We start from the raw sequence: 26,667 nt of genomic DNA on the forward strand, positions 1-26,667 counted from the left end.
GCGGCCCGGGCGGGGGTTCTGGCGCCCCGGACTCCGGAGCGGCCTGGCCGGCCGAGCCCACTAGATAGCCGTTCTTACGGGCGGCGCCGCGGGCGCATCCCGAGGAAGCGGCGGTGGGACCGAGGGTCAGCGCTCGGCAGGGCAGCCCGCTCCGGCCCGCGAGCCCGAGGGCGGGGGAGCGAGAGCGCAGTGTGGGGCCCGGGCTGGAGGCTGGTGCAGGCCCAGCTGCTGTTGTGTCTTTTCCTTGATTTGCTTTTTTTTCCTGCCTGTGTCATTTCCTTCCCTTTGCTCACACAGGCCGGCCTGTGAGAGTTCCTGGGGCTTGCTCTCGAGCCGTGTGCGCGCCCCAGCGCAGGGGGCAGGGCGTGCGGGGATCGCCGGGAGGTGATTAAACTGCAGTCTCTGTTATCAGCAGCGTGGTTGAGAAATGCGTGCCTCACGCAGATTGCTGGAGGTTAGGAATTGGTCGGGTGCTGCCATTTATAATTTATGTCCTGCTTTTGTAAAAATCCGCTTGCAGTTTTTTACATTTATTATTTTTATCTTGGTATCCTTGAAATTATGTAACTTTTAAAAGAAACATTCGCTACACAGAGGAATCTCTATGAAATCATTTCCTTTTTATCAGTATTTACAATTTCTGCTGTGAAGATGTAATCTAAGAAAAGGTTTTAATGTCTTCCGCACGAAGCATTTGAACCGAATTATATTTCATGTCTATTTTGGTAATTTAGCAAATGATCGTTGGGCTAGTTAAGAAGCAAATGACATTTTAATTGTACTTTGCGTCTCCTGTCGGGACATGTGTTGTGTGATGCTGCTGTTCCCAATCGCAAGTTTTGCAAAATATTTGATATTGTCCTAAATAATAAAGGGATAAATTTCAGTGAAAGGATCCTTTGCAAAGGCATTTGTTGCTTCTGTAAAGTACCCCATGTGAAGAGGGAACGTTAATGTTTGCTTTACCCTGTAGCAAGGGCGAGTCATTTTTGTAGGAGGTTAAGTGTATGCTATGTCACATTGGCCAAATATTCTTTTGTGACCCATCTCTACACTCTGAATTGCCTTGTTCTGTTTCGTGCTGTCCATCATACAGTATGGGAAGGGTTTGTTCATTTGCTGGGATTACTGTTTCCTTCCCATGCTTTACTTCAGAAGTGTTGCTCTTCTGGGGGAAGTCTCTTATGAGAGTAGGCATAAAAGGAATCTAGTAAGGCCTGGTATTTAAATATATAATTCGACAAATATTTATTGAACATTTACTATAAATGGGACAGAGAATTCTTGTTCTCCCAGGCTTCGAACACTTATCTTGTGTAATAGAATTTGAACTAAATCTTTGAATTGTGAACCTATTTTGTGTTAGTCTTTCTAATAAGTCTTTCCTTTTGTCCTGTGGGGGCAGCCCTAAGTCCCAAAGGGGGATGTGAAATACTTGAGGGTGTGCAGACTTCCCACTCACCACTTTTTGACTGCTAAACCAGAGTGCCCAGCCAGATTGTGTTGGCTGCATCTCATTATCTACCATGAAAATAGATGTGAGTCTATTTTCACATTTCAAGGCATTTTTTAAAAGTTCAAGTGTGTGAGTATATGGAGAGAGAGTGATGGGGAAGAAAGGAACTATTTTATATAGGTAGGGTGCAGAATCCCATAGAAAAAGGACCAGGAACTCAATGTCTTCTCCTTTGTCCCCATGTCAGATTTACATGAAGAAACTGAGACAGTGAGAGGGGAATTAACTTGCCTGGTGGCTGCAGTATATTAGGCAAACTGGTTTAAGAACCACTGTTCTGGCTTTCTTCAGCACTCCCCGCTCTCTACCCCTATTCCATTTTCTCCCTCATTCTTTTTTGTAGATGACCTCGACACAGGATTAGAGCTAATACTGAATTCTCCCAGACATCTGGTTCTTTAATTTGCTTGTATAGGGTTCAGTGAGGATATAGATACACACACACGCACAATCTCTCTCTTAAATACAAATTTCCATCTTGGTGACATAAATGATGAAAATTCAGAATTTTCAGTTTAGTTAGCTTTAGTTGCTGTAGTTCTAAATAAACTCAAGGGATTGATAAAAGAGGAACATAAACTTCTTAATGGTTTTAATTACACTTATTAAACTCCAGCCCAGTGAGGAAAAGACTGAAACTAATTTGAGTCCCTGCACTGCAGGTTCTTTGGTTAACAGTCATATTTTCCTGAGCTGTTTTAAGCCCTTGTTTGACAATTTGGGTTGTTAAAAAAAAAAAATGTCAGATTTTATATTGGCTGTTAGCCCCACTAAATTTCTAGTGGAAACTACACTTATCCCTGTAAATAATAGGAAATATTCTTTTATTGGCTTTGATTCTATGTGGCTATAAAAAAATTGGGGTTGACTGATCATTTTTTCTTGGTCACACTGGAATTATCTCCCAGATTTAGTAATTATAGTGCAAATACTGCTAATACCAGAGACTAATTCACTAGCTTTTATTTGGTCTTTTCATAAATGCAATCTGAAATTTAGTGGGATATATTACTGAAAAATATGTAACAACTTGGAAATGTTAGAGGAAACTAGAGAACTGAGTACAGACAGGATTAAAGATGGACTAGTTCTGGTTTGACAACTTGGTTTCAATTCAGAATCATTGTGACATAGAGATACTTTGTGTCACTAGGGTTCCAAGGTTGTTGGGGGCTCACTTTTAGACAGTCTCAATTCTCTTTGGCTAGAATCTGTCCACCTGTGTACTCTGAATGGTTAGCAACTGTTTTGATTGAATCTTGGATCACAATTTAGTAAATAAACATGGCTATGTTATGACTAGGTTTCTGATATTTTTTTAAATGACAGTTGGATTTTAAAACTGAATTTTAGGCATTTATAAAATAAGTATCTGTCCAACTGAACATTATTTACGGGAATACACAGAGGATAAGCAGTTTTCCTGGTTCTATATAAGCTGTTCATTTATTCTTTGCCTATTTGTTGAATGCCTCTTTGTGCCAGACATAGTATTAAGCCCTGTACCTGCATTATTCTGTCCTCAAGTAGCTACAGTTAGGTAAGGTGAACTGAAAACTGTAAACAAGTGCAGCAAGGTGTTGTAGGTACTTTGTCAAAAGTGTATAAAGGTACATAGGAGGGAGAGGACCATTATGTAGTTTGGGTGTTGACACACATAATGCTACAGTCTCCATTCCTTTATATTAATTTTATCAAACATTAAAATGAAATACAGTGGTGATATATGTTAATTCTTTTGAGGACACAATGGCTTACTTTGTAAAATGTATTTTTAAATTTTGAACCATCTATTAATATTGAATGCCTATTATATTCTAGAAACAGAAAAATAAACATTGGAATTTGAGATCTAGAAAAGGTTTAACCATGTTTTTGAAGGAGAAAAGTTTCTTGTGAGTTGAGGATTGGGCCTTATTGCATATACTTAAGGTAAAATGATGTTTGCATGGGTATGGACAGGATGGAGGCTGTGAAAGTATGTGAAATGTCATGAAGAGAAAGAACTCAGAGACATTCTGAAGCACAGGCTTTCCTGGTGAGCAGTATGATAGATGATCTGGCAGAGCTGGGTAGAACATTGGCAAGATGAAGAAATAACATCATTAGTAAGTGAAAACAAAGATTAAAATATTACTTTGGGGAGTTGTATGTATTGAAAAGAGAGCGTATGGCATAGTAAACAGACGTCATGCAGGACAACAATGTTTATTGGAGGACATGGTGTTTCTGGCAACTTTTCTGGGTTTTTAGCCAAGGAAACTCATAAATAAAAGTGCCTTAAGACCCTGCTTTTAGGTAGAAGTAATAGATCAGTCTGGAAGAGTGAATTCCTACTGGAGCTAGAGAGAGAGGAGTGTATTGCCTGGCAGCCCCATACTATAGGTCATGGTATCAGGAGAAGAAAAAAATACATGCCACTGGGGAGTTATGGATACCTATCTGCTTAAAACTGCTTAAGAACTTCCACTTTTTTTTTTTTTTTTGCCTTTTTCGTGACCGGTAAGGGGATCGCAACCCTTGGTGTGGTGTCACCCACACCACGCTCAGCCAGTGAGCGCACCGGCCATTCCTATATAGGATCTGAACCTGCGGCGGGAGCGACGCTGGGCTCCCAGCGCTGCACTCTCCTGAGTGCGCCACGGGGCCGGCCCAGAACTTCCACTTTTTAAGCCTGAACTCTAATCCTTGCTCCTTAGATTCCCTCTTTTCTATTTTCTATGACTACTCATCCCCTTCCTAGATTCTTAACCTCTTAATCTCCAGAATTAACTTCTTTTTGCTTCTTCCTGGTAGCTTTTAAGTGTATCAATCCACCCCCATCTTCAGGAAATCTTTTCAAGGTTATAGCACACCATTACCCCTGCCTCAGCTTGTTCACTTACATCTGAGCCTTCTATGGCTCACAAATAAATTGTTGATTTCTACTACTTCCAATTTTCTTTCAATTTCCAGCTTCTTGATTCCTTTTAAAATTTTGTTTCTGTCTCTGCCACTCTATTAGACCTGCCTGGCCTATGTGCCACTACCCTTCTTTGGTCTTGGTTTCTGGGGTTCATTCTTGTTTTGTCCAAAAACCCCAAAAACACTTTTTGCCAGTTTCCCTTCTTCGCACTCTACTTGATTACGATTACTCACTGAAGATCATTCCCTGACCTTTTTTTCTTCCACCCTCTCTCTTACTTGCTTATTCTTCACGTTCTTTCTCCTTCCCAGTTCATTTTGTAAAATTCTCTGACATAGCTGGAACAGCTTGCTTTTCTGAAAGAATCTTTATTCTGTTAATAATTATGTAAAATCATCTATACAACATCTTGTCACATTTACAAAATATATATTTTTATACATTTGTTTTTATGTATTCTGGTTGGTATTTTGTCTAATTCAGAGCCGTTTTTTGGGGTTTTTATGTATAACCTCATATTTGTGTGTTGTTTTATCTTTTTACCCCGAGAGTTTGAACACCTCGAAGTATCTTTTAAAACTTTTTAATGTATAATACATGATAAGTATTCAGTAAATGGTTATTGTTAATGATTAATAAAAATTCAGGAATAAAATTAAGTATTAGGGTAGATTAAGTGGCCTCCAGTCTTTTTCCATTGACCTTTTCCCATTGATGATGATAATAGCCAGCATTCTTTTTTTTTAGCATTACTAAGTGTTAGGTACTATGAGAAATAATTTGTAAGTTTTCTTTTTCTTTTAACTCTCACAGCAGCTCTGTGAAATGATACTTTTATCATCTCCATTTACAGATGAGGACATTGAGATGATTTGCTCGAGGCCTTCCTTAAACACAGATCTTTCTGACTTCAAAGTTCATATTCCTGACTGCTGCACTCTAAGAAAGCTATTTGTTTTTTAAAATTTTGTTTGTTTTTATTTTTTTAAGGAATGCCACACTGAAGGAGTACTGATAATTCAGTTAAAATCTCAATCCAGGAAGAAATGCCTAAAAGAGCCACTTGATTTACTTCCTGTCTTTATGCATGTCCTCAGTTTGAAGTATCAGTTGAAGAACCTGTCTGCCTCTATTAATGTATTTTTGACACAAAATCAAATTCTATAACCCTGTTTCACTTGTGTCAGTTGTCTCAGATTCAGGTGAGAGTGTCTAACCATTCCTGTAGTGTGTTTTCAGCACTGGAACTGCCAAACAAGTTTATCCGTTACGTAATGCCAGGAATTGGTTTGCTTCCTGGAAATAGAATTTGTCAACTGATAAACCAGCTCTTATAATAGCATCATCTCATACAGAATTAGAAACATTTTCTCCAGTCATCCTTGCTTATTTGACTTGAAAAGTGTGTGTTTATGTACGAGTTTGTATTCACATCCATCTTGGTTCAATATCTGAGTCGAGACAGCTGAAATTCTCAGTTCTTAGGGTGGTTAATGTTGATACTGAAAACTCCATTTTACTCTTAGGAATATTTACTGGGTGGTCCTCAGAAAACATCTACCTAGTCATAATCTTCCATAAATTGATCCCAATTTGTTGTTACAGTTTGCCCCATTAATTTTATATATTATACTTAATAATATATAAGCCAATTTATTATATAAGCCTATGTATATGAAGGTACTTCAAAATGTTCATGGAAAAATTCATGCAATCTTTTAATTCTATTTTTTCAGGAACTTTTTGAAGTATCCTTGTATTATGTACAAATATAAGCCAATCTTCCGAGCTTAGATGTTATGCTCTAGTTTTTAAACCTTTGTTGTGAGATTAAAAAACAAAACAAAAAACCAAACAAGTGCCCTTTCTTTAAAGAGCCTATAGGGCAATTGCTAGAAAATATAAATCATTAAAACATAAATTCCATCAATTATGACAATGTCTTTTTGTAGATAACTAGTTTGTCACAATTTGTTGTCCCCTTTACCACATGCTTTCGGTACTACAGCTGTGTCACTGTCATACATACTTTTGTGTTTGTTTTGAAGTAGATTCATATGGGAAGCTACTCTTTTGGTGTTTTTTCCTGCAGGTTTTAAATCTAATCTTGCTACTTTTCTGAACAGGCAAAAACCTCTTTATAGGAACCTTTGTCCTTCATTTCCTGCACCTCCTCAGAGGATATGTAAGGCACCTGAGCAGATTTGGTCTAGGGAGAGGGCAGAGCAAATAGTGTGGGAGAAGAGACTAGAGCAGTTTTACTTCCTATACTTTATGCTCTTTTTTCTTTTCTTAGAATATTACCAAAAGACAATGAGAAAAGGGCACAAGATAGGCACTCTGTTTGGGGGGAGCCTTTTGTACTTGCTTCTTTTAAGGTGTGCCCCAAGTCCCTGAGTGACTCACTTGTCACCAAAGCAAATGTAACAATTCATATCTCATGTTCCCTTCCAGATCAACAGGTACTTTTTTTTCAATCTCCAAATACTATTTGAGTGGACAAAGATCTCTTTAAGGACCTGGAAGAACTTTGCAAGACAGAATTGGGCTGGTTTGGGTTTTGGGTTTTGGCCAGTTGTCTTCAATGCATGATAACTATAACTTCATGCTATTTCAAGAAAAGGAGACTAAAAGTAATGCCTATAACGTAGACACAATGTATTGCTTGATCAGTTAGGGAAGAAAAACAATAGAACTGCCTTTTGAATTCCCTATGGGAAGCAAAAGGCCCATAAACTTGTAAAGAGTTGGGGTGGTTGGGGGCGAGGCATTCAAAGACTAGGCTTGTAAAACAAGTTCTGTTCAAAGCAGCTACTTGAGGTCCTTGTTTGCTACCTTTTAAAATGTGCTTTCTGGGCCCGCCCAGTGGCACACTGGAGAATGGGCCGCTTGGGAGCGCGGTGGCGCTCCCGCCGAGGGTTCGGATCCCATGTGGAGACCGGTTCCTGCTCACTGGCTGAGCGAGGTGCAGGGGCAACACTGAGGGTTGCGATCCGTTGCTGCATTCAAAGACTAGGCTTGTAAAACAAGTTCTGTTCAAAGCAGCTACTTGAGGTCCTTGTTTGCTACCTTTTAAAATGTGCTTTCTGGGCCCGCCCAGTGGCACACTGGAGAATGGGCCGCTTGGGAGCGCGGTGGCGCTCCCGCCGAGGGTTCGGATCCCATGTGGAGACCGGTTCCTGCTCACTGGCTGAGCGCGGTGTGGGCGCAGCACCGAGGGTTGCGATCCCGTTGCCGGTCCCCGGTACGGGTGTGACACTGAGGGTTGCGATCCTGTTACCGGTCAGTGAAAAAAAAAAAAGGGAAAAAAAAAATGTGCTTTCTACATATGATGCTTTAATAATAAGTCTGGGACTGACTCTGTCCCATAATCAGCTCTCTATGAATTCATCTCTTCATTACCCTACTACACTGTACTGTGTTGTTCTTCATTCCAACTTTTCATCTGTTTTTCCTGGTTGAGTTTCTCTAGCACTAGATGAATTGCTCTGTGAGCACCTCTTTTCCCCACAATGAATTGGTAAATATTGCTGCCAGAAATCCTGTTAAGGATCCATTAAAATGTGAATTGTCAAAGTCTGACCTCAGTTATCTACTTTTGGGAGGCCTCAACTGCATGTGGTTATAGCTACAGGGTCTGTCATTTTACCTTGGTAGAATTTTCTAAGTATTAGTCAGTCATATGATTTATGAAAGTGCTTTGCTGGTCTGTATTTAAGCATCTTAGCCTATGTGCTCTCTTTCATTGCAGACGAACAGGAGGCATTGAACTCGATCATGAAGGATCTGGTGGCCCTTCAGATGAGCCGACGTCCCCGGGTGCCTGGATATGAGACCATGAAGAACAAGGACACGAGTCACCCAAATAGGCAGGTGTGTGTGGCCCTGACCGGCTTAACTAGATTTGTTGAGGAGGGGTTTTTAAAGGGGAAATATATAAGAAGCTAGGGATACTCTGATACCAGATTCGAATGCTGTTGGTCCCTCCCTTTCAGTCTGTTAAGTGGTAAGTGATATATGCCAACCAGGTGTGGGTCCATGATCTGGAGTCCCAAAGCTTTTTGAATAGTGTTTCACCTGTGTAGAGTAAGAATAATTCCTTCACTTGTTATGGGGACAGTATTCATATAATTTTTTTCCCTTTACTGATTGTTTGGCAAATATTTTATTCAAATTCATGATCCTTAATTCAGAATGTTTTTAGCTACCTTACAGTATATACTCAGGAAAAATTAATTCATTTTATATTAGTTTATATAAAATATAATTAGGAAGGGAAATTGATTTATTAAAATGTCACATATTCTAAAGGCAGCAATAAGTGATTTTGTTGTTATTGTTGTTTATAGTTGTTTGCCCTTATTAACTCGGGTAATTGAGAGTACCTGTTTTATTGAGAGTTGTATGCTTCTTTAGGAAGACATTTCCTATTTGTGTTAACATTTAAACTTGTGTGTGGTTGACAGTCTTCTCACCTCTAGTGCCATTTACCTCCCTGTTTCTTGGGTACTTTGGTCTATAGAGAGGTGTGAATGATGGGGAGCTTTCCTATATAGATATTTTTCCTGTCTAGGGCTATATCAGGTGGCTATGTTGGGCATGTTTGATGAAAACTTGTTCATGACATTCTCTCTTGTGGTTCTCTATGTTACAGCTAATCTCCTCTTTCCTTATTTGCATCTTGTCTACCAATTCTTCAGAAGTATCCTTGGTTCCTAGAGAAAGTATAAGGGCCTAGAAGTTTTTCTGATGTAGCCTTCCAGAGTTATTTCCTGCTTTAAGGAATACTAGGGACCATAGGGAGAGAGGAATCTTTTTGTTTCTTGTTATAATAGACAGATTAGTTTAGAAAGCTGCTTTTATTGTTGTTTTTACCTTACAGAACTGGGAGAATAACAGATTAGGGCTCATTATTGTACTATTTTCATACATTATTCTGTCTAATTATATGAGTTCTTCCTTGCTGTAACATTTGTGTTCAGAACTACTTTTGGAAGGAGCTTTTACCAGAACTGAATTCCTTCCACCAGGCTTGAGCCTAATGACCTCACTTTCCTTCCTGTCTTCCTATGAGGAGTGTGCTTGCTAACACTGCTCCGGTTAGTTGATCTTTCTCCTAACTGGACTATTAGCATGGATATCAGTAAGTGGGTGAAAGGGGAAGCTTTCTTGAGTTGGAGGTCCCAGAGGAATCAGGCTGGGAGAAAGAGGGGTAGAGTGGTCCCTGATAGTTCCCTGAAGGGGGATTACCTTTTAGGAATCCTGCTTAGAGCCTAAAAGCTAGTATAAGAGCCTAAAAGCTATTAAAAATCCTTATCTTTTACTGTGCCTGCTGCTGAGTTACTGGAGTGCAGTCAGTGGTTATAAAGGTAGAAGGATGTGAAAAAGGATTCACTGTTTGTTAGAAAGTAATTTTTTTTTTTTTTGTCCTTTTTGAGACTGGCCGCACCACGCTCAGCCAGTGAGCGCACCGGCCATCCCTATATAGGATCCGAACCCAAGGCAGGAGCTCTACTGCGCTCCCAGCGCCACACTCTCCCGAGTGTGCCACGGGCTCGGCCCTTAGAAAGTAATCTTAACAAGAGGTACTGGTTCTGGGGACCGACAGTTTACTTCAGTATTGTCAAACATTTTCTGTTGCATGGAGGATACAAATTATTAACCTCAGTTTTTTTGTTTTTAAAGAAAAAACACAACAGCAGCAGCTCAGCCCTTCTGAACAGCCCCACAGTAACAACAGGCTCATGTGCAGGGGCCAGTGAGAAAAAGAAATTTTTGGTAAGGAACCAAATTACCCTTTAAAGCTAAAATGTGCTTTTAAATCTGCTACTCGTGCTGGAAGAGTGGAATTCATGTCCCAGACAAGTTGTTTTATTGGATTTCTAGGAAGCACTGGTTACTCATGACCTATGTTCTGTGCCTCTAGTCACCATTTCTTACAACAGTATTATTCATAAGCAGCCTCTATCAGTGCTATCCAGTAAACTTTCCACGATGGCAGAAATGTTCTACATCTGTGCTGTCCAGTGTGTTAGCCACTAGCCACATGTGGTTATTGAGCAACTGAGGAACTATTTAAATTTAAATTTAAATAGCCATTTGTGGCTAGTGGCTATTGTATTAGACAGCACAGCTTTTTATACTATGTGAGGGAATGTTGATTTGTTGGGCAAGAAATTAAGTATATACTTGGAGATGTATAGAGATTTATTGGTGCATTCATTCTTTCCACACAGGTCATGAGTTTCTACACATTATGATAAGCTCATCAATGGGAATCCTACCTAAGATTCAATTCTACGGCAGTGTGAAGTTGTGGAACTAGCATGGCTGGTTAGAAATTGAAGCTCAAAATTTTATGCTAATATTAGGTAAAAGGACAATGAAAATGGCAAGATAGCTTTTTCCCCTTAATGAAGTCAAGGTTGTAGAATGGTCTTTCCTGGGAAGTATAGCAGACATTCAGCTTCTGACCAGGAGGGGTATTCTTCAGCAAAATTCTGAAAGCAGAAAGAGGGAGAAAGTCTCAGCAGATGTATTTCTAGGAAAGATGGGGTGAGATTTGGGGGTGTGGGGGAGAGATGTTTACAGCTTAGTGTAATGAAAAGAGCCTGGCAGTGTTAATAATCTGTTAATGTGGAACTTTACAATTTACAGAGTGAATTCACATCTATTATTATTCTTGTTGTTTTTGTTAGCTTAGGCCTGGGATAGGACAGTTTTCTTCATTACCAGTTCTTCTACCAGAAAGTCCATGCTTAGGAGAGAGGAATGAAAGATCAAAACCTAATTTAAATTGCTAAGAAATGCCAAATTGGACTAAGAAATGTCAAATTGAGCTAACGATTCAAATTGCAGACTCCCAGTTGAAAGTAACCAAGTATTTTGGCTAGCGGGAAAGGTTGTTTATTCAAGTGCGGAATGATGGTAGCAGAGGCAAACAGCCCTTCATTGTAAGAATGGCAGTGCTGGCAAAAAGGCAGCGTTGAGATTGGCACAGCCTCCTGGGGCTCAAGCTTGCACAGCAAGTAAAGCCAGAGGAGCTGTGGGTTCATTGACAGAATTGTTTGGGGGCCGAGGCCTGGAAGAACTAGAAAACCTAATTTAACATCTCTGCTTGGCAGGACTTTAGACATCCTCTTCCCTAAGTAAACAAGCTTGGTAACTAATTGAAAAAGAGAATGCATCTGAGAACAAATAAGCATTCTGAACAGCTATGGAAGTACATGGGCAATGAGCTGCTCAGCTATGAACTATTTGCTAAATGGTAGGTTTTGTGTTCTCTATATTCTCCCTTCTGTACATTAGGTCCCTGGAAGCCTACAGCATGGTTAGAGCTGACTGAACATTCTCAGATGTATGGCACGTCCTAGGTATGGCTGGGGCTTGTGGGTGTTTTGTAGGCTATGATGTGCAACATCCCTGTAGCAGTCATCAACCCACAGTGCTTTATCAATGGGTGCTAGTTCTCTATAGGGCTGACAGTTAATGTAGTGAAAAGAACACTGGCCTCGGAGTCATAAAGTTGTTAGTCATCTATTAATATAGGATTTTACAACTGACAGATTGCTTTTAACAACAGTAGTTAACAACATCAGCAACCATAATCATGAGTGTAATATTTTAAAATTAACAAAGCTTTGGGCCGAGCCCGTGGCGCACTCGGGAGAGTGCGGCGCTGGGAGCGCAGCAGCGCTCCCGCCTCAGGTTCGGATCCTATATAGGGATGACCGGTACGCTCACAGCGCTCACTGGCTGAGCGCGGTGCGGCAGGTCTCAAAAAGGATGGGAAAAAAAAAAAAAATTAACAAAGCTTTTACAGAAAGGTATCGAGGAGAGCCAGGAAGCAAATCCCATGACTCCTAGTCACAGTAATTTTAATATTGTTGTATAACCTTTCTGAACCTCAATTTCTCTATCTGAAATAAAGACACAATACCCACTGTGTCTACCTCTTAAGGTGTTATAAGATCATAGACAGAATGTAAGGTATTTGTACATTGTAAAAAACAATGTAAAGTTGTTTTGTACATTGTAAAACAAAATTAAAGTTGTAGTGATTACATTACTTCTATTATGTTCTGGCACTGTGGGTATGAGCTTTAGGGAAAGCTTCTAACCAGAACTGTGTATAGTACCATGGAAGTAAAAGAGTTAATGTGTTTTCACCTTTATTGGACTGTCATTATTGTCTGTCTGTCTGGCCTTTTGCAAACTTTTGGAGCTAGCCTAATTTCTGAAAATTCCAGTGGAGGAAGAAATAGAATCCTTATTTCCACAGATTCCTATTTCCCTTGAATCTTATCAAAATGGTAGGTAGATGCTTGATCAGAGCTTGGGATCTGGATGCATCCCTCCAGATGTCCACTAGTGGGTGCTTCAGAATGGAAAAACTGCTTTCTTCATGGTAGGCACAAGCAGGGCAGGGCCTTGGCTATCAGTCTGGAGGAACAGAATTCCAGAAGCTGTTCCCCCAGCAAGGTCAGTGATTGAGCAGACTGTCTTTTGCTATAACTATGATAGACCTGGGTGTTCAGGAATTCCCTTCTCTTTCAAGGGTTGTTGATAAGATGGGCTGGCCAATTTGAAAATAAGACATAAAGCAACACGCAAGCCTGGCATTATGTTTTGTAAGAAGGTTGCTTTATCATCTCTTCCACTGATCTCCTATGACTTTCCTGAATCACACTTACAAATAAAATTTTAATTTTTGTTGTCCTTTTTTTTCTTTCATTTATTTACTATCTTTGGCAAAATAAGGACTCCAGTTTCAAGGATGTGAGGAGCCATCAAAAATATAGGAAATACAGGAAGAGGGAGCAATACAGAATCAGAGAGAGGGTCAGAGGGATGATGGCTGAGGCCTTTACGAGGTCATATTAGTTCACACATCTTTTTTGATAAACACTGTTTGATTATTCTAGATTCTTGAGAGCCCTCTTGGGTTACATGTTCACCTGTTGAGTCCAGACTTTGAAAAGGTCATTTTTGCTTAAGTTTGGTGTTATCGTCAGTACTCCTATTGCCCCTGCCAAATTCCTGAATCTGTAGCTCAACCTGGAGTCCTGTACTGTCCCTCTCCTGGGAGTGATGCTCACTATTCCTCTCACCAGATTGACTGTGGTGGGCAGTGGACTTGAAACTGCCTAGACCTAAATTTGTATACTGGAACTATTTTTCTCAGCAGGAAGTAAAAGATGAGTTTGGGCTGAAGGAGTTAGGGAGTCATTTCAGGTGGAGTTGGCTCTTGTACTAGTCTATGAAAGATGTGTAAAAGTTTAGTTAGGTGGAAAGGAGGAAAGGTGGTACTCTAGGTCAGGAAACAGAATGATTAAAGGCCTAGGGGAAGGAATGAATATGACATATTTCAGGGTGAGCATTGATTTGGCTGGAGAGGAGAGTGCCTGTGGGGAACAAACAGTGTGAAATGGTAAAGTAAACTGAGTCTAAAACCTGGATTGCTTCGAATGATAGCGGAGAATTTAGACTTTATCCCATAGATCATGGGTATCACTGATTACTTTTTGAACAAGGAAGGGACAGGTAAAAGAGATGGTTTAGATGGTTGGAACTGTAGAAGGACATAGAGTGGGTTGGAAGGCATTAGCTAAGTACAAAAGCAGCTTTAGGAATTCAGGAGCAAGGGGAAAAGGTCTTGATGAGAGTGATGTTGGGGAGAATGGGAAACAGAGTCTTATACTGGAGGCTTTTGAAGGGAGAATTGGAACTTGCTGTCTGGCTGTGAGTGGGGAAAGGAAAGAGAGAATAAAGCAGAAGTCAGAGATTTGAGCTTCTGTAGCCAAGAGATCAATAGTACCAATGTTAGAAATAGTGACACTGAGAAGACAGGCTAGTTGATGTAGACACATATAGCTAGGTTAAGTTTGAGATACAGTGGGAAAAACTCTGAGAGTGTGTGAAATCCAGAGAGTGCTGCAAACTAAAGGGTTTTTGTTGTTGTTTTTACTTTTTATTTCATTTTGTTATTATTATTATTTTTTAATTTGTAGCAAACTCATTTGCAACAAAACCTGGCCTGAACATATGGGGCTATTTATGGTCCCTCTTTCTTCCACTTACTGTGAATATTCATGTTATTCATTGCAAAAATTAGAATAGTTTGGATAACTAGCTGTACTGTCTTAACAAATAAACCTTAAATCTCAGTGACTTATCATAATATGTCTAGTACAAGGAGACAGAAGGTCAGTGTTTCTCCAGAGTCACTTATCAACCTGGACTGAGGGGGGCTCCACTGTTCTGGGACATGTGGCTGCCAGGGAAGAGAGCATGGAACTCAGTTCCGTTCCCAGCTCTTGGTCAGAACTAGGCACAAAGCCCCAGACTAACTTCAAGAAGTACAGGGGAGTGCAAGAAATACTTGTGAGCATTCTGCCTCTGCCATAGGAGTGCTGCCCTAGACAGTCTCCCACATTCCTGCAGAGGGAGTCACATGATATACAGAACATGTACCATACTACCTTTCTAAATCCAAAATGTGCACTCTGAAACACTTTTGGCCCCAAGAGTTTTGGCTAAAAGATAATGAACCTGTATTATCATTTATTGAGCATTTATTATATATCAGGTTTTGTTCTAATATCTTTACCCAATTAATACCATTCAATTTTTTTTTTTTCCTTTTTTTTTTGTCTTTTTTTTTTTCGTGACTGGCCACGGATCGCAACCCTCAGTGTCGCGCCCGTACTGGACCGGGACCGGCAACGGGATCGCAACCCTCGGTGTTGCCCCCGCACCTCGCTCAGCCACTGAGCGGCCGGTCTGTATGTGGGATCCGAACCCTCGGCGGGAGCGCCGGCACGCTCCCAAGCGGCGCACTGTAGCAGTGCGCCACCGGGCCGGCCCGATACCATTCAATTTTTTGATAACACAGTGAGATAGATATTATCATCATTCTCACCTTACAAATGAGGAAACTGAGTCACAGAGAGGTTAAGCAACAAGTTCAAGGTCACACAGCTAGGAAGTTGCAGAGCCAGGATTTGAGGCAAGTAGTTTGACACTACATATCTGCCTCAAATACAGGTAGAAGGTAGGGAGATGAAGCTTTGCTTAAGAGATTGTGGCTGGACATAGCCATTTAAGTATCTTCTATTTAGAGGCTGACTGATTAAGCTTATTCCCATTGAAGTGAAGATGTGAGAAGAGGGAAAGCCAGAAGCCAAAAGTCCAAATGTCGGGGAATGGTCACATGTGGAGGGTGGGGTGGGAAAGGCATGAAGAAGAGGAACTAGCAAAGAAGCAGAAGTGGTTAGAGTGGTGGTAGGTTCCCTGGGCTGGGATAGAGTCACAGAAGTCAGAGGAGGACTTGGCAATCAGTGTGAAATGCTTCAGAGAGGTCAAGGAGAATGGTTGGCAGGAAGGAATTGAATCAAGTTATCTTTATCTGAACTTCCCTTATCCATGGCTTATTATGGTCAGCCTGACAGGGGAAACTCAGATTTAGGAACTCGGCAGATTTGGGCACACTATAGGGTACATTGAAGCTGGTCAGTGACCTGCATCCTGTTCTGAAAGGCTGTCATGGCATCAGAGAAGTCATCTTGTTTATACTGCACACTAGTCACAGGCTTGGTTGGTCTTGTGTAGGAGTGATTTGTGGTTTGGAACAAAAGTTTAATTCCCTTTCTGACTAAATTCATGTAGAATAGTACTTGGGTACTACTCTTGGGCCCATGATGAAATAAATTTAGTTCCTTCAGTCCCATAAAGAGTCTGAGGAGGTTCCTTCATAGGTGCATCTAAATGTAATGTTGTTCCAGTTTAAGAACGAGTTTTATTATGTTTTTTACCACAATTTTAAAAAATGAAAAAAAAGATAAAAATCAACAGGAGAAAAAGCTGAGGAAATTTGAATAAATTATAGACTTTAGTTAATATGTCAATATTGGGTAATTAATTGTAACAAAAAGAAATATACCATACTAATGTTAAGATGTTAATAATAGGGCCGGCCCGGTGGCGCACTGCTACAGTGCGCCGCTTGGGAAGCGCGGCGGCGCTCCCGCCGAGGGTTCGGATCCCACATACAGACCGGTTCCCGCTCACTGGCTGAGCGAGGTGCAGGGAGCAACACCGAGGGTTGCGATCCCGTTGCCGGTCCCGGGCCGGTACGGGCGCGACACAGGGTTGCGATCCGTTGCCGGTCATGAAAAAAGACAAAAAGGAAAAAAAAAAAGATGTTAATAATAGGGGAAATTGTGTGTGAGGGGGAGAAGGATATAAGGGAACTCTGTGCTATCTGCTCAACTTTTCTGTAAATCAAAAACCATTCTAAAATAAAATATATTAATTAAAAAAATAATAATGAGAGCTATACCAAGGTATGCTGGGCTATAGGCAGGCGCAGGTGAAAAGATGTAGTAACTCACCTACAGGGACAGATAGGACTACAAACTTCAGCGAGCACTTGGGATATTCCAGGGTTAGTTGTGGAAATAGAGTGTGGGAAGCTGGAGACGGCATGTCGCAGTATGGCAGCATGTCTCAGGCACTGTGCTTTGGAGGGCTCTTGTTGTGGAAACTGCTTAGAGAAGGATGAAAAGAAGACAGTGGAAAAACTGCTGTCACTCAGATAAACCTTGAATTCATACAGTAACTCCCTCCATCACACTGCCCTACCTTCCCACTTGTGTACACGAGTATTCATGTGTATACACGTGCTCGCACACTCACTCTCTTACCTAGAATGCAGATCAGATGGGGCGCCCTGCCTTTCTGTTCTACCTGCTCCATTGCCATCCACCCACAACCTCAGCCAAAGGCTCCCCTACTGGTTCCCAGCTTGCTGCATGATTGGTACCCTAGTTTTCATTATTTCTCCAGATATGGGGAGCTTTCCATCTCTTTCTCCATGATTTCCAAAAAGTAAGGTCACAAAAGATCTTTTGACAGTTTCCTTCTTTCAGTGTTCCCATTGAAACCCTGCATCTATGACTAAAATAAACCTTATCAGCCTGTGTGACACTTAGTTGTAGCATAGCTTGGTAGATCAGAGTGAGGCTTCCAGGGTTTGAATCCTGACTCTTCCTTTATGAGCAGTGTGACCTTACCTTGGGAGAACTTATTTAACTTCATTATAACTCATTTCTTTTGTAAAGTAGGGACAATAATAGTACCTGTTGTGAGGATTAGTTTAACTAATATATGTAATTGCTTAGAACAGTGCTTTTAGTACACAGTAAATGCTCAGTAAATGTTAGCTATTATGCATTATTGACGGATAAAGTGGTCCATATGTTATATTAAAGCTATGTCACGGCTATGTTTTGAAGAGTTATCACATTTACAAGCCTTATTCCTTAGGGGAGCCTTGTTGTTTGCTGTTTAGTACGATGCACTTTCCAGGGACACTAAGCTCTTGGAGCCTCAGTTTCCTTGTCCTTAAAATAATGGATTAAAGAATGCTATTCTTGTATTCTAATTTAGTGATTCTCAAGGTATAGTCTGGTGACTCCTAGGAGGTTTGCAAGACCCTTTCAGAGGGTCTGGGGGTCCATGAGGTCAAAACTGTTTTTGTAATACTACTGAGATATTTGCCCTTTCACCCTCATTCTTTTAAGAACGTACAGTGGAGTGTTCCAGAGGCTACATGATATGTTATCGCAACGGATTGAAAGCAGAAGCAGATGTGAGAATCCAGTTGTCTTAGGCCATGCATTAAAAACATTTGCATTCTCTTGCTAAATTTTTTTGGAAAGTGTGGTTTTTTTACAAAAATATATTTCTATTAACATTTTGAGTTGTTAGTTGCTATTTTTAAATGAATAAAATAAATGTAAATTTTCTCACTTTTAATTTCTAATATGGTAAATATCAATAGATATAATCCACATAAACAAAAGCTCTTTGGGGTCCTCAATAATTTTTAGAGTGAATTAGAACCACTGTTCCAATTCAGTGGACTGGAAGAGAGTTCTAATTCCTTGGGAAAAGGGGGTCCTTTATGCACCTACTCTACTCTTCAAACTCTTTCCCTCTTCTGTTATCTTCTCTGTCTGTGTGTTCCTCATCTTCAGATACTCTTATGCCACCTTCTTTCTCCCAAGCCCTCATTATTGATTTGTCTTTCTCAGTATAATTTTTGTTCATTGACTATGAAACCTTTCTCTCCTCATCTCTTATTATTTGCTGGTTTCCTGACAATCTTACTTTTCTTTTCTTCTATACCTCTTCTTTCTTTCTATAATAGCTCTTGCCTTTTCCTGTTGTTTTAACTCCCTCAAGTTGTTTGGCCTTTTGCAATACCGCTTCCTCTTTGATTTGTTCTTTAACGTTCTGATACATCTACTTCCTCTTATTTCTGGTATATACACTCAGTTCTGTTCTTTAATTCACTTATCCACATAACAAGTATTATTAAGCCGAAATATTATATGTCATTCCTTTTGCTTGGCACTGTGGATATAGAAATAAGGTAGACATGAGTCCTGCTGTCCCGGAGTTTACAGGCCATGATGGCCATTTTAGATAAAGCTGGTGACAGTATATATTGTAATTTGTTCAGAATCGTATCTATCCCCATTGGAGAAGCTTTGGGAGGACCATGAGAAATCAGTGATAGCAGTATCTACAGTAGCAGGCAGCAAAAACCATTTATTGCATGTCTATTGTGTGTCAGGTATTTTACTTAACATTATCTCATTTTGTTCATAGAGGAACTCTACAAGGTATGTTTAGCCCCACTCTACAGATAGAAAAAATCATAGGGGATAAGTAATTTGTCTGTGGTAATGTAGCTAGGAAGTATCAGTAGCAAGATTTAGTTTTCTGGTAAGTCACATCAGCCAAGAAGGAAAGGTATTCTGGTCAGGAGGTGATGTGGTGGGAGAAACTTCAGAGCCAGTTATAGAAATAGGGAGTGTATAAAGCTGGAAATGGTATGTCAGAGCATAGCAACTGAACTGGGACAGCCACCTAGGGATCTTGTCCTAGGAGTTTTTTTGCCCCTGAGTTTAGAACTGGAAGTTGTAACTCATTGGAAAGGAATGCCTATCTGGGTCGAGAAGTTAGACCACGAGCCATGTTTCCCTAATTTTGCTAACAGACTGCCCAAGGCTTACCTGAGAATGGTAGGTGTAACACATTCCAGAGAACCTTCTAACCTGTGTGTCATTTCTTTTGGCAGAGTGATGTCAGAATCAAGTTTGAGCACAACGGGGAGAGGCGGTAAGTCTGCCTTCTGATTGGTAGTTATATTCATGTGTGCACAAGTTCTCAGAAAGCATCAAGCTTGTTGAAGCTGTTCTCCTTTTGTAATCCCTGTGGGACCACTGGCTGGGTGATGGGATGGATTGAGCATAAAGGGGAATGTTCACCCTTGTCTTGGCCTACCAGTTTAACCTTGTTTCTGGTCTTAGAATTGGAAGCCATTTCAACTGCTGATGTTTTACTATTCTGCTCCATTCCACTACTGGGAGTTTGCCATTTTGCTAGGGGAGGAAGTAAGGAATCCACCTCTACTCAGAGTCATGGCTATCAGACACACTGATAGTGTGCCGCCTGTGGGCATTAGAGTGAGGTCTGGATTCTCCTGAAAGGTGGTAACATTTCTATCCCCAGTAGAATAGCCCTGGCTTTGTCCACATCAGGGGCCAGGTTGGTGAATTGGAAGTTTCTTCATAATGTTTCCAGGTCATGGGAAGTTGCACCAAGTTCATCAGTTGTGAGAGATTTCAGATCCTTTGAGGACATAGGAAGAGGGAGTTTTTCGGTCAGTTTTTCTGACTCTTACCTCGTTAGGGAAGTGAAAGTAATGTTACAAAACTCTTCTGTCCTTTTCTCCATTGACAGTTGTATTAGTCCATTCCTATTGCTTATAACAGAATACCTGAAACTGGGTAATGTATAAAGAAATGTAATTTATTTCTTACAGTTTTGGAGGCTGGGAAATCCAAAGTCTGGGGAACACATCTGATGAGGGCCTTGTTGGTGGGAGGTGACACTTCACAGCAGCAGGGTGTCACATGGTGAATATGGCAGGAGCAAGAGAGAGGGAGCTTCTCAGTTGCTTTCCTTTAAAGCCATCATAACTATGCCTATGACCACCATTAAACCATGAGTGGATTAATCCATTCACTAGGGCATGATCCTCACAATGTAATCACCTCTTAAAGGCCCCACCTTTCAATTACCGTAGTAGGATTTCCCACCCTCTTAACACTGAAACAGTGGGAATGAAGTTTCAGTGTGCTTTGCGGGGGGACATTCAACCCACAGCACCAGTATTTTAGTTATTATTATTGTTTTTGTGTGTGTAGTGGGAAGAAGTTCTCAGTGGAGAAAAATGTGGCTCCACTTAATTTCTCAAGTTATTTAAGGAAAAACATTTAAAAAGCATACAGAACTCTGGTCATGGGATATTTGGGACCGCGTGTGTGCATGTAAGTGTACCTTTTGATGTTCATTTCCCACTCTTTGCCTTTCTGTATGTTGATATCCCCCTTTTCCTTTGCTTTGAGCATTTGGAGAGGCAAAGACCATACCTGTGAGGATGAGTTCTTCCTACATTAAGAGTTCCACAGTAGGACCTTAGTACCTCTGAACATAGCTCTGGTAGTTCTCTGCAGCTGACACCTTTTAGCCTACTTTGAAACTAGCACCAGAGGAGATCTAGGGCTGCTGTCCTTCCTTAAAAAGATATGTTCACAGGGGCCGGCCCGGTGGCACACTGCTATAGTGTGCCGCTCGGGAGCGTGGCGGCGCTCCCGCCGAGGGTTCGGATCCCACATACAGACTGGTTCCAGCTCACTGCCTGAGCGAGGTGTGGGCGCAACACCGAGGGTTGCAATCCCATTGCCGGTCCCGGTCCAGTACGGGCGCGACACTGAGGGTTGCGATCTGTTGCCGGACACGAAAAAAAGACAAAAAAAAAAAAAAAAAAGAAAAAGAAAAGATATGTTCACAGCCTGCAAAGTGGTCAGAGGGTGCCCGGTGGAGACATTGTGGCAAGTGTGGTAAGTGGAGCCAGGGTCCTGCTGCTTCCAGGTAGGTTCTAGGGGGCTATTCCAGGCCTGGAGGGAGGAAGATCTTCTGAGCTTTGTCCCCAGCTGCTCATCCTGTGTCCTGCCAGTAGCAGGGAAGTTAAATTGTCACTTCGTTGTTGCTGCTTTTTACACTTTCTGACCTGACTGGGTTTTGAAGGGATGGCTAAACTCAGAGCATCAGAGTTTTCAGAAGTAGATATGAAATCAAAAGCTCAGTTATGTTGGAGCCTAATTATGCAGTTACACTCTCCCGAATTCCCTGTTCCCAAAGTGGTACGGAGTTATAGTGAGTAGACTTACACTGAGAAAAGTGTATGTATTTGGTTTCAGAGAAGCTGCCAGATTGAAACCACAAATATTTAAGGTGGTCAGGCAGGAATGGCCTTTTGAAGCCCTGAGTGGCAGAACGTTGGTATCAAGATTTTGGAAGCTCTGCATTCTCTCTTTTTATGGAGCTGTCTTCAGGAGCCATGGCATTTCACTGTTATGTGTGGAACTGAGGACTTTATAAAGTTGATGCGGGGAAGCCAAATTCAAGCTGCTCTCTGACGGACGGCTCTAGTGTCATGTATTTTGTGTCTTAGAGAATGTCATTGTGGGCTTTCTTTACTTTTTATGGGGAATATGAGGAGTATCTATCTAAATGTAGGCCCTTATAGAATTAGAATTTACAGAAAAGAGGAAAGAAGTAGACTTTCTGATTCATTGATGCCAAATATCCATTCTGGTGGGCTAACTTTCCCTTTGCTTTGGAAGGGTGAGGACCAGACCCCTGACCCTCCTCCCACTTAGTTCCAGCAGGATAGAAGAGGAGGATTGAGGATTAGGATCTCCTTCCCTTTGAAAATCTTAATGGCAAGACACTGATGGAAGTGGTTGTAATGGGTGTTAGACCCTTATTTGAGGCACTGGCCTAAAAATGCCTATTATTCAATGTGATGACAGCAGCTTAGATCTTACCAAATCTGGAAGTCTTGGTTTCTGATCTTGACCAAACTTTTGGACTGCTTTTTCAGGTTTTGAATGGCTCATTGCCAGGCCAAATGCAGAAGAGTTTACCTCTGAGCCTGATCCTTTTCCATTAGTTTGCTAGGAACATCTGAGTGGACTTCTGGGATTTTATCCAGAAAGACTGGCCCCTTTTGGACTGTTGCTGAGGCCCTGATGCAGGGGGGGTGGGGAAGTGATTTGCTATTAGGAATTAATGAAGAGCCATTCTCTCAAAAGCCTCCAGAAAATACCCCCATCTAGACAGCGCATCTAGATAGAACCTAACAGTATCGCTGCTTGGGACTGTTGATTTGACAGAAAAAAAAATAAGGATTGAGATGGATTTCCTAGTGGAGACAAACCAGTATAGTTGGCAATATAATTTCCAAAAAATGAAAGGTGGTGATGAATGAGGGAAAGATTATGGAGGAATTATCTTCCTGAGATGTTAGGCTTTGTGTGAAGGATAGGTTATGGTTTATAGTAATATTCTATCAACATTGCCCAATAGAATGGTCTGCGACAATGGAAATATTCTTTATCTGTGCTGTCCAATACAGCAGCCACCAGCCATATTGTAGCTAGTGAGCACTTGAAATATGGCTAGTGAGACTGAGGAACCAATTTTTAATTTAATTTAATTAATTTAAATTTAAATAGCCACATGTGGCTAGTAGTTGCCACATTGAATACCTCAGTTCCAGATGATGAAGGCTTTTATGCTGCTCACTGATTTAAGCCAACCTGGCACAGGAAGAACATAAAAGAAGTTATCTGGTCAGATTTTATTTTAAAACCTAGTGGCTTAGATCTCTTTCCTGTGTCTTATTGCTTCTTCCTCTGTTTATTCCACTTCCCACTCTGGAGGAGCAGGGAAGATGTGAAAGAGCCACACATTTCTTTGTGTCAGCCTGGAGGAGGGAAGAAGTGTAGAGGCCCATGGCTTAGGGCTGCTGCTCCACCCCATGCTAGCCTGATTTTGTCCTGCCCAGGTGTGCTTAAGAGATGGAGGTTGTTTTAATATGTATTTCCTAATCACATTGAGCATCTTTTCATGTGTTTATAAGCCATTCATAAAATACTTGCAAAAAAAAAAAAACTCTTCTGTGAATTGTGTCATCTTTTGCCTATTTTTCTGTTGGGTTGTTGGTCTTTATCTTATCGATTTTTTTTTTTTTTGTAAGTATTTTCTCCAAGTTTGATATTTGTTTTTTAACTTTGATGGTTTATTGTGACATCAGAAGTTAAAATTTTTGTTGTCAAGTCTATCTTCTTCCTTTTTGTCTTCTGTATTTTATGTTATGCTTGGGAAGACCTTCCCCACTCAAAGATTTTTTTTTTTTTTCCCTTTTTGTCTTTTTCCGTGTCCGGCAACGGATCGCAACCCTCAGTGTCGCCCCTGTACCGGACCGGGACCAGCAACGGGATCGCAACCCTCGGCGCTGCCCCCGCGCCTCGCTCAGCCAGTGAGCGGGAACCGGTCTGCATGTGGGATCCGAACCCTCGGCAGGAGCGCCGCCCCGCTTCCCAAGCGGCGCACAATAGCAGTGCGCCACCGGGCCGGCCCCTCAAAGATTTTTTTTTTAAATCCTGTATTTCTTATATATGTGTATGTGAGTTTTTTTCTCATATTCTCTTGTGTTTCACTTATCTTTTTGCTTAATTTTTCTATTCAAGTTCTAGAGTATTGGGTTGGATCCAAAAGAAATTGCCTTTTTTTTTTTTTTTCCCCTTTTTGTCTCTTTTTTACTGACCGGCAACGGGATCACAACCCTCGGTGTTGCACCCGCACCGCGCTCAGCCAGTGAGCGGGAACCGGTCTCCACATGGGATCCGAACCCTCGGCGGGAGCGCCACCGCGCTCCAAGCAGCGCACTCTCCAGTGCGCCACCGGGCCGGCCCGAAATTGCCATTTTTATACATCAGAAATGATCAGCAGCAGTCTCATATAGTTCAACTTAATATATTCATTAAAACTTTTTATTTTGAAAATTTCAAACACATATGAACAGAACAGAACATTATACTAAACTCCCATGGACCTGTCACCCAGCTTCAGCATTGAGAGCATTTTGTGAATCTTGTTCCATCTATCACCACTTTTTAATTTTGCTGGGGTATTTAATAACAAATCATATTTTAATACCCCTTTGGACAAGTTCTTACTGCATCTTATTTATAGAAATTGTTCTTTGAACTGACCTAATGAGTCTCCAGAAAAGCTACAATATCAACACTACTTACAAGCCCAGATATATTACAGGTTAAGAAAACTGATCAGGGGCCGGCCCGGTGGCGCACTGCTACAGTGCGCCGCTTGGGAGCGCGGCGGCGCTCCTGCCGAGGGTTTGGATCCGACATACAGACCGGTTCCCGCTCACTGGTTGAGTGAGGTGCGGGCCTCAACACCGAGGATTGCGATCCCGTTGCCGGTCCCGGTCCGGTGCGGGCGCGACACTGAGGGTTGTGATTCGTTGCCGGACACGAAAAAAGACAAAAAAAAAAAAAAAGAGAAAACTGATTAGGCATATCGCCAGCTCACGGGGAATTCCTGTGAGTCTGTAGTAGGAAATCTTGGTTCTGAGGATAATCAGTATTCAGATTCCTGTGGCATCAAAGAACAATGGAAAAGACCTTTCAAGTCCTGGGGTTGAATCATTTAGGTGTTGAGACCATGTTTTCAGGACTGCTGCTCCAGTCTCTAGGTTTTCTAGTTTGTTTTCTAACAAGAGTATTCAGAACATAGTTTTTAAATCCAGTGGCCTGCTATGATGCCGTCATTGGCAGAAAGGTCCAAGCTGAAGTGGTAGAATGAATGGTTGGAACTGAGCTATCTTTATGGCTACTATTGATAAACCTGAGAGATGCTCAGAAGAAGGGTAAAAAGTTAAAGGTAGATAAGAGAAGAACAAGAAGCAATAGAGAGAAAGGCAAACAGAGTGAAAGAAAAAAGAGAATCCTGTGTTAAGAAGAAAGGAAAAATACAGGGAACTTCAAAAAGTTTGTGGAGAAATAGATTTAAAAGATAGTGTGACTCTTTTCCATGAACTTTTTGAAGTACCCTCATGTACTCTAGCCATTGCTTTCTAAACCCTACATTTTAAATATACAATTAACCAATCTTCCTGTTCCTTTTCAGAATTATAGCATTCAGCCGTCCTGTGAGATATGAAGATGTGGAGCATAAGGTGACAACAGTATTTGGGCAACCTCTTGATCTACATTACATGAACAATGAGGTGAGAAGGTAGATGAATGGTGCAGGGACAAGAGGGACAGCTGCCTACCTTTTTTCTGTCTGCTTAACTGAGCCTTTTTTAGTTTGTTTCTCTAATATCATCTGCAGGTTTTTATTTCTTGGAGCCCCTTTTCTTAATTCCAACAACTCTGGGATTTCTGTTTTTACTCCATAGAAGATTATACAGCTGTTTCTATTCTCCCTACTCATTCAGTGCAGGGAGCTCTAACAGTCCATGGCAAAATCAGGTATGGTACCAGGGCCACGGTTTATATTGTCTCCAATGTATTTTGTAGAGGTATCTTTTTCTTTCTAGTACAGCCTTAACAAGAGGCAGAGGGTTTAGCAGGGATTGGGAGGTGTCGAAAACCAGTGGGTAGATCCTCTATCAGTCATAAATGTTGGATTCTTCTCTCAGAGTTTAAGTCCTGATTATAGCTTATTTGTTTTGAAAGTTAGCACCTACTCCAATGATTTCATTAACTTCTTCCTCCTCACTCCACCCCAACAGTCCTTATCTATTACTACTTTGAACATCACCCAGGAAGAAATTCTTTTGAATGTCAGTTACTCGGCTGCTTTTCAACTTCAAGAAATGTACTAATGGCCACAATCAGCTTAGGATGGTGCTTTGCATTAGCCTGAAAGGCAGTGTGGTTAAGCCTGGTAAAGAGCATGTATCTTGAGGGAATTGAGTTATGGGGGAAAGACAAGAAAGGGGACAACATCAGGGCTCTTTGAGAGTCAGATCCTCACCATGTAGTTTTATTTGATTTGATGAACAATTAAAAAATTTCATCATAGGGCCGGCCCGTGGCTCACTCGGGAGAGTGTGGTGCTGATAACATCAAGGCCACGGGTTCGGATCCCATATAGGGATGGCCGGTTAGCTCACTGGGTGAGCATGGTGCTGACAACACCAAGTCAAGGGTTAAGATCCCCTTACCGGTCCTCTTTAAAAAAAAAAAAAAATTTCATCATCGTTTAGGGCTGAAATCTGCAGGTGCTGAAT

The 26,667-nt window shown here is 41.2% G+C and overlaps 1 protein-coding gene across 1 annotated transcript in view; it reads left to right on the forward strand.

Moving 5' to 3' along the window:
* Positions 1-8,198: 8,198 nt before the first annotated feature.
* Positions 8,199-26,667, forward strand: part of MAP3K3 (mitogen-activated protein kinase kinase kinase 3) — a 57,361-nt gene continuing 38,892 nt past the window's right edge. Inside the window, exons 1-4 of the mRNA XM_008571141.1 lie at positions 8,199-8,294; positions 10,107-10,199; positions 19,570-19,610; positions 25,557-25,656. Coding sequence (XP_008569363.1) covers positions 8,199-8,294; positions 10,107-10,199; positions 19,570-19,610; positions 25,557-25,656 — 330 coding nt within the window. The remainder of the gene's footprint in view (positions 8,295-10,106; positions 10,200-19,569; positions 19,611-25,556; positions 25,657-26,667) is intronic.

This window comes from Galeopterus variegatus, unplaced genomic scaffold (genome assembly GCF_000696425.1).
Source record: "Galeopterus variegatus unplaced genomic scaffold, G_variegatus-3.0.2 Scaffold663, whole genome shotgun sequence".
In the NCBI taxonomy this organism is placed as follows: domain Eukaryota; kingdom Metazoa; phylum Chordata; class Mammalia; order Dermoptera; family Cynocephalidae; genus Galeopterus; species Galeopterus variegatus.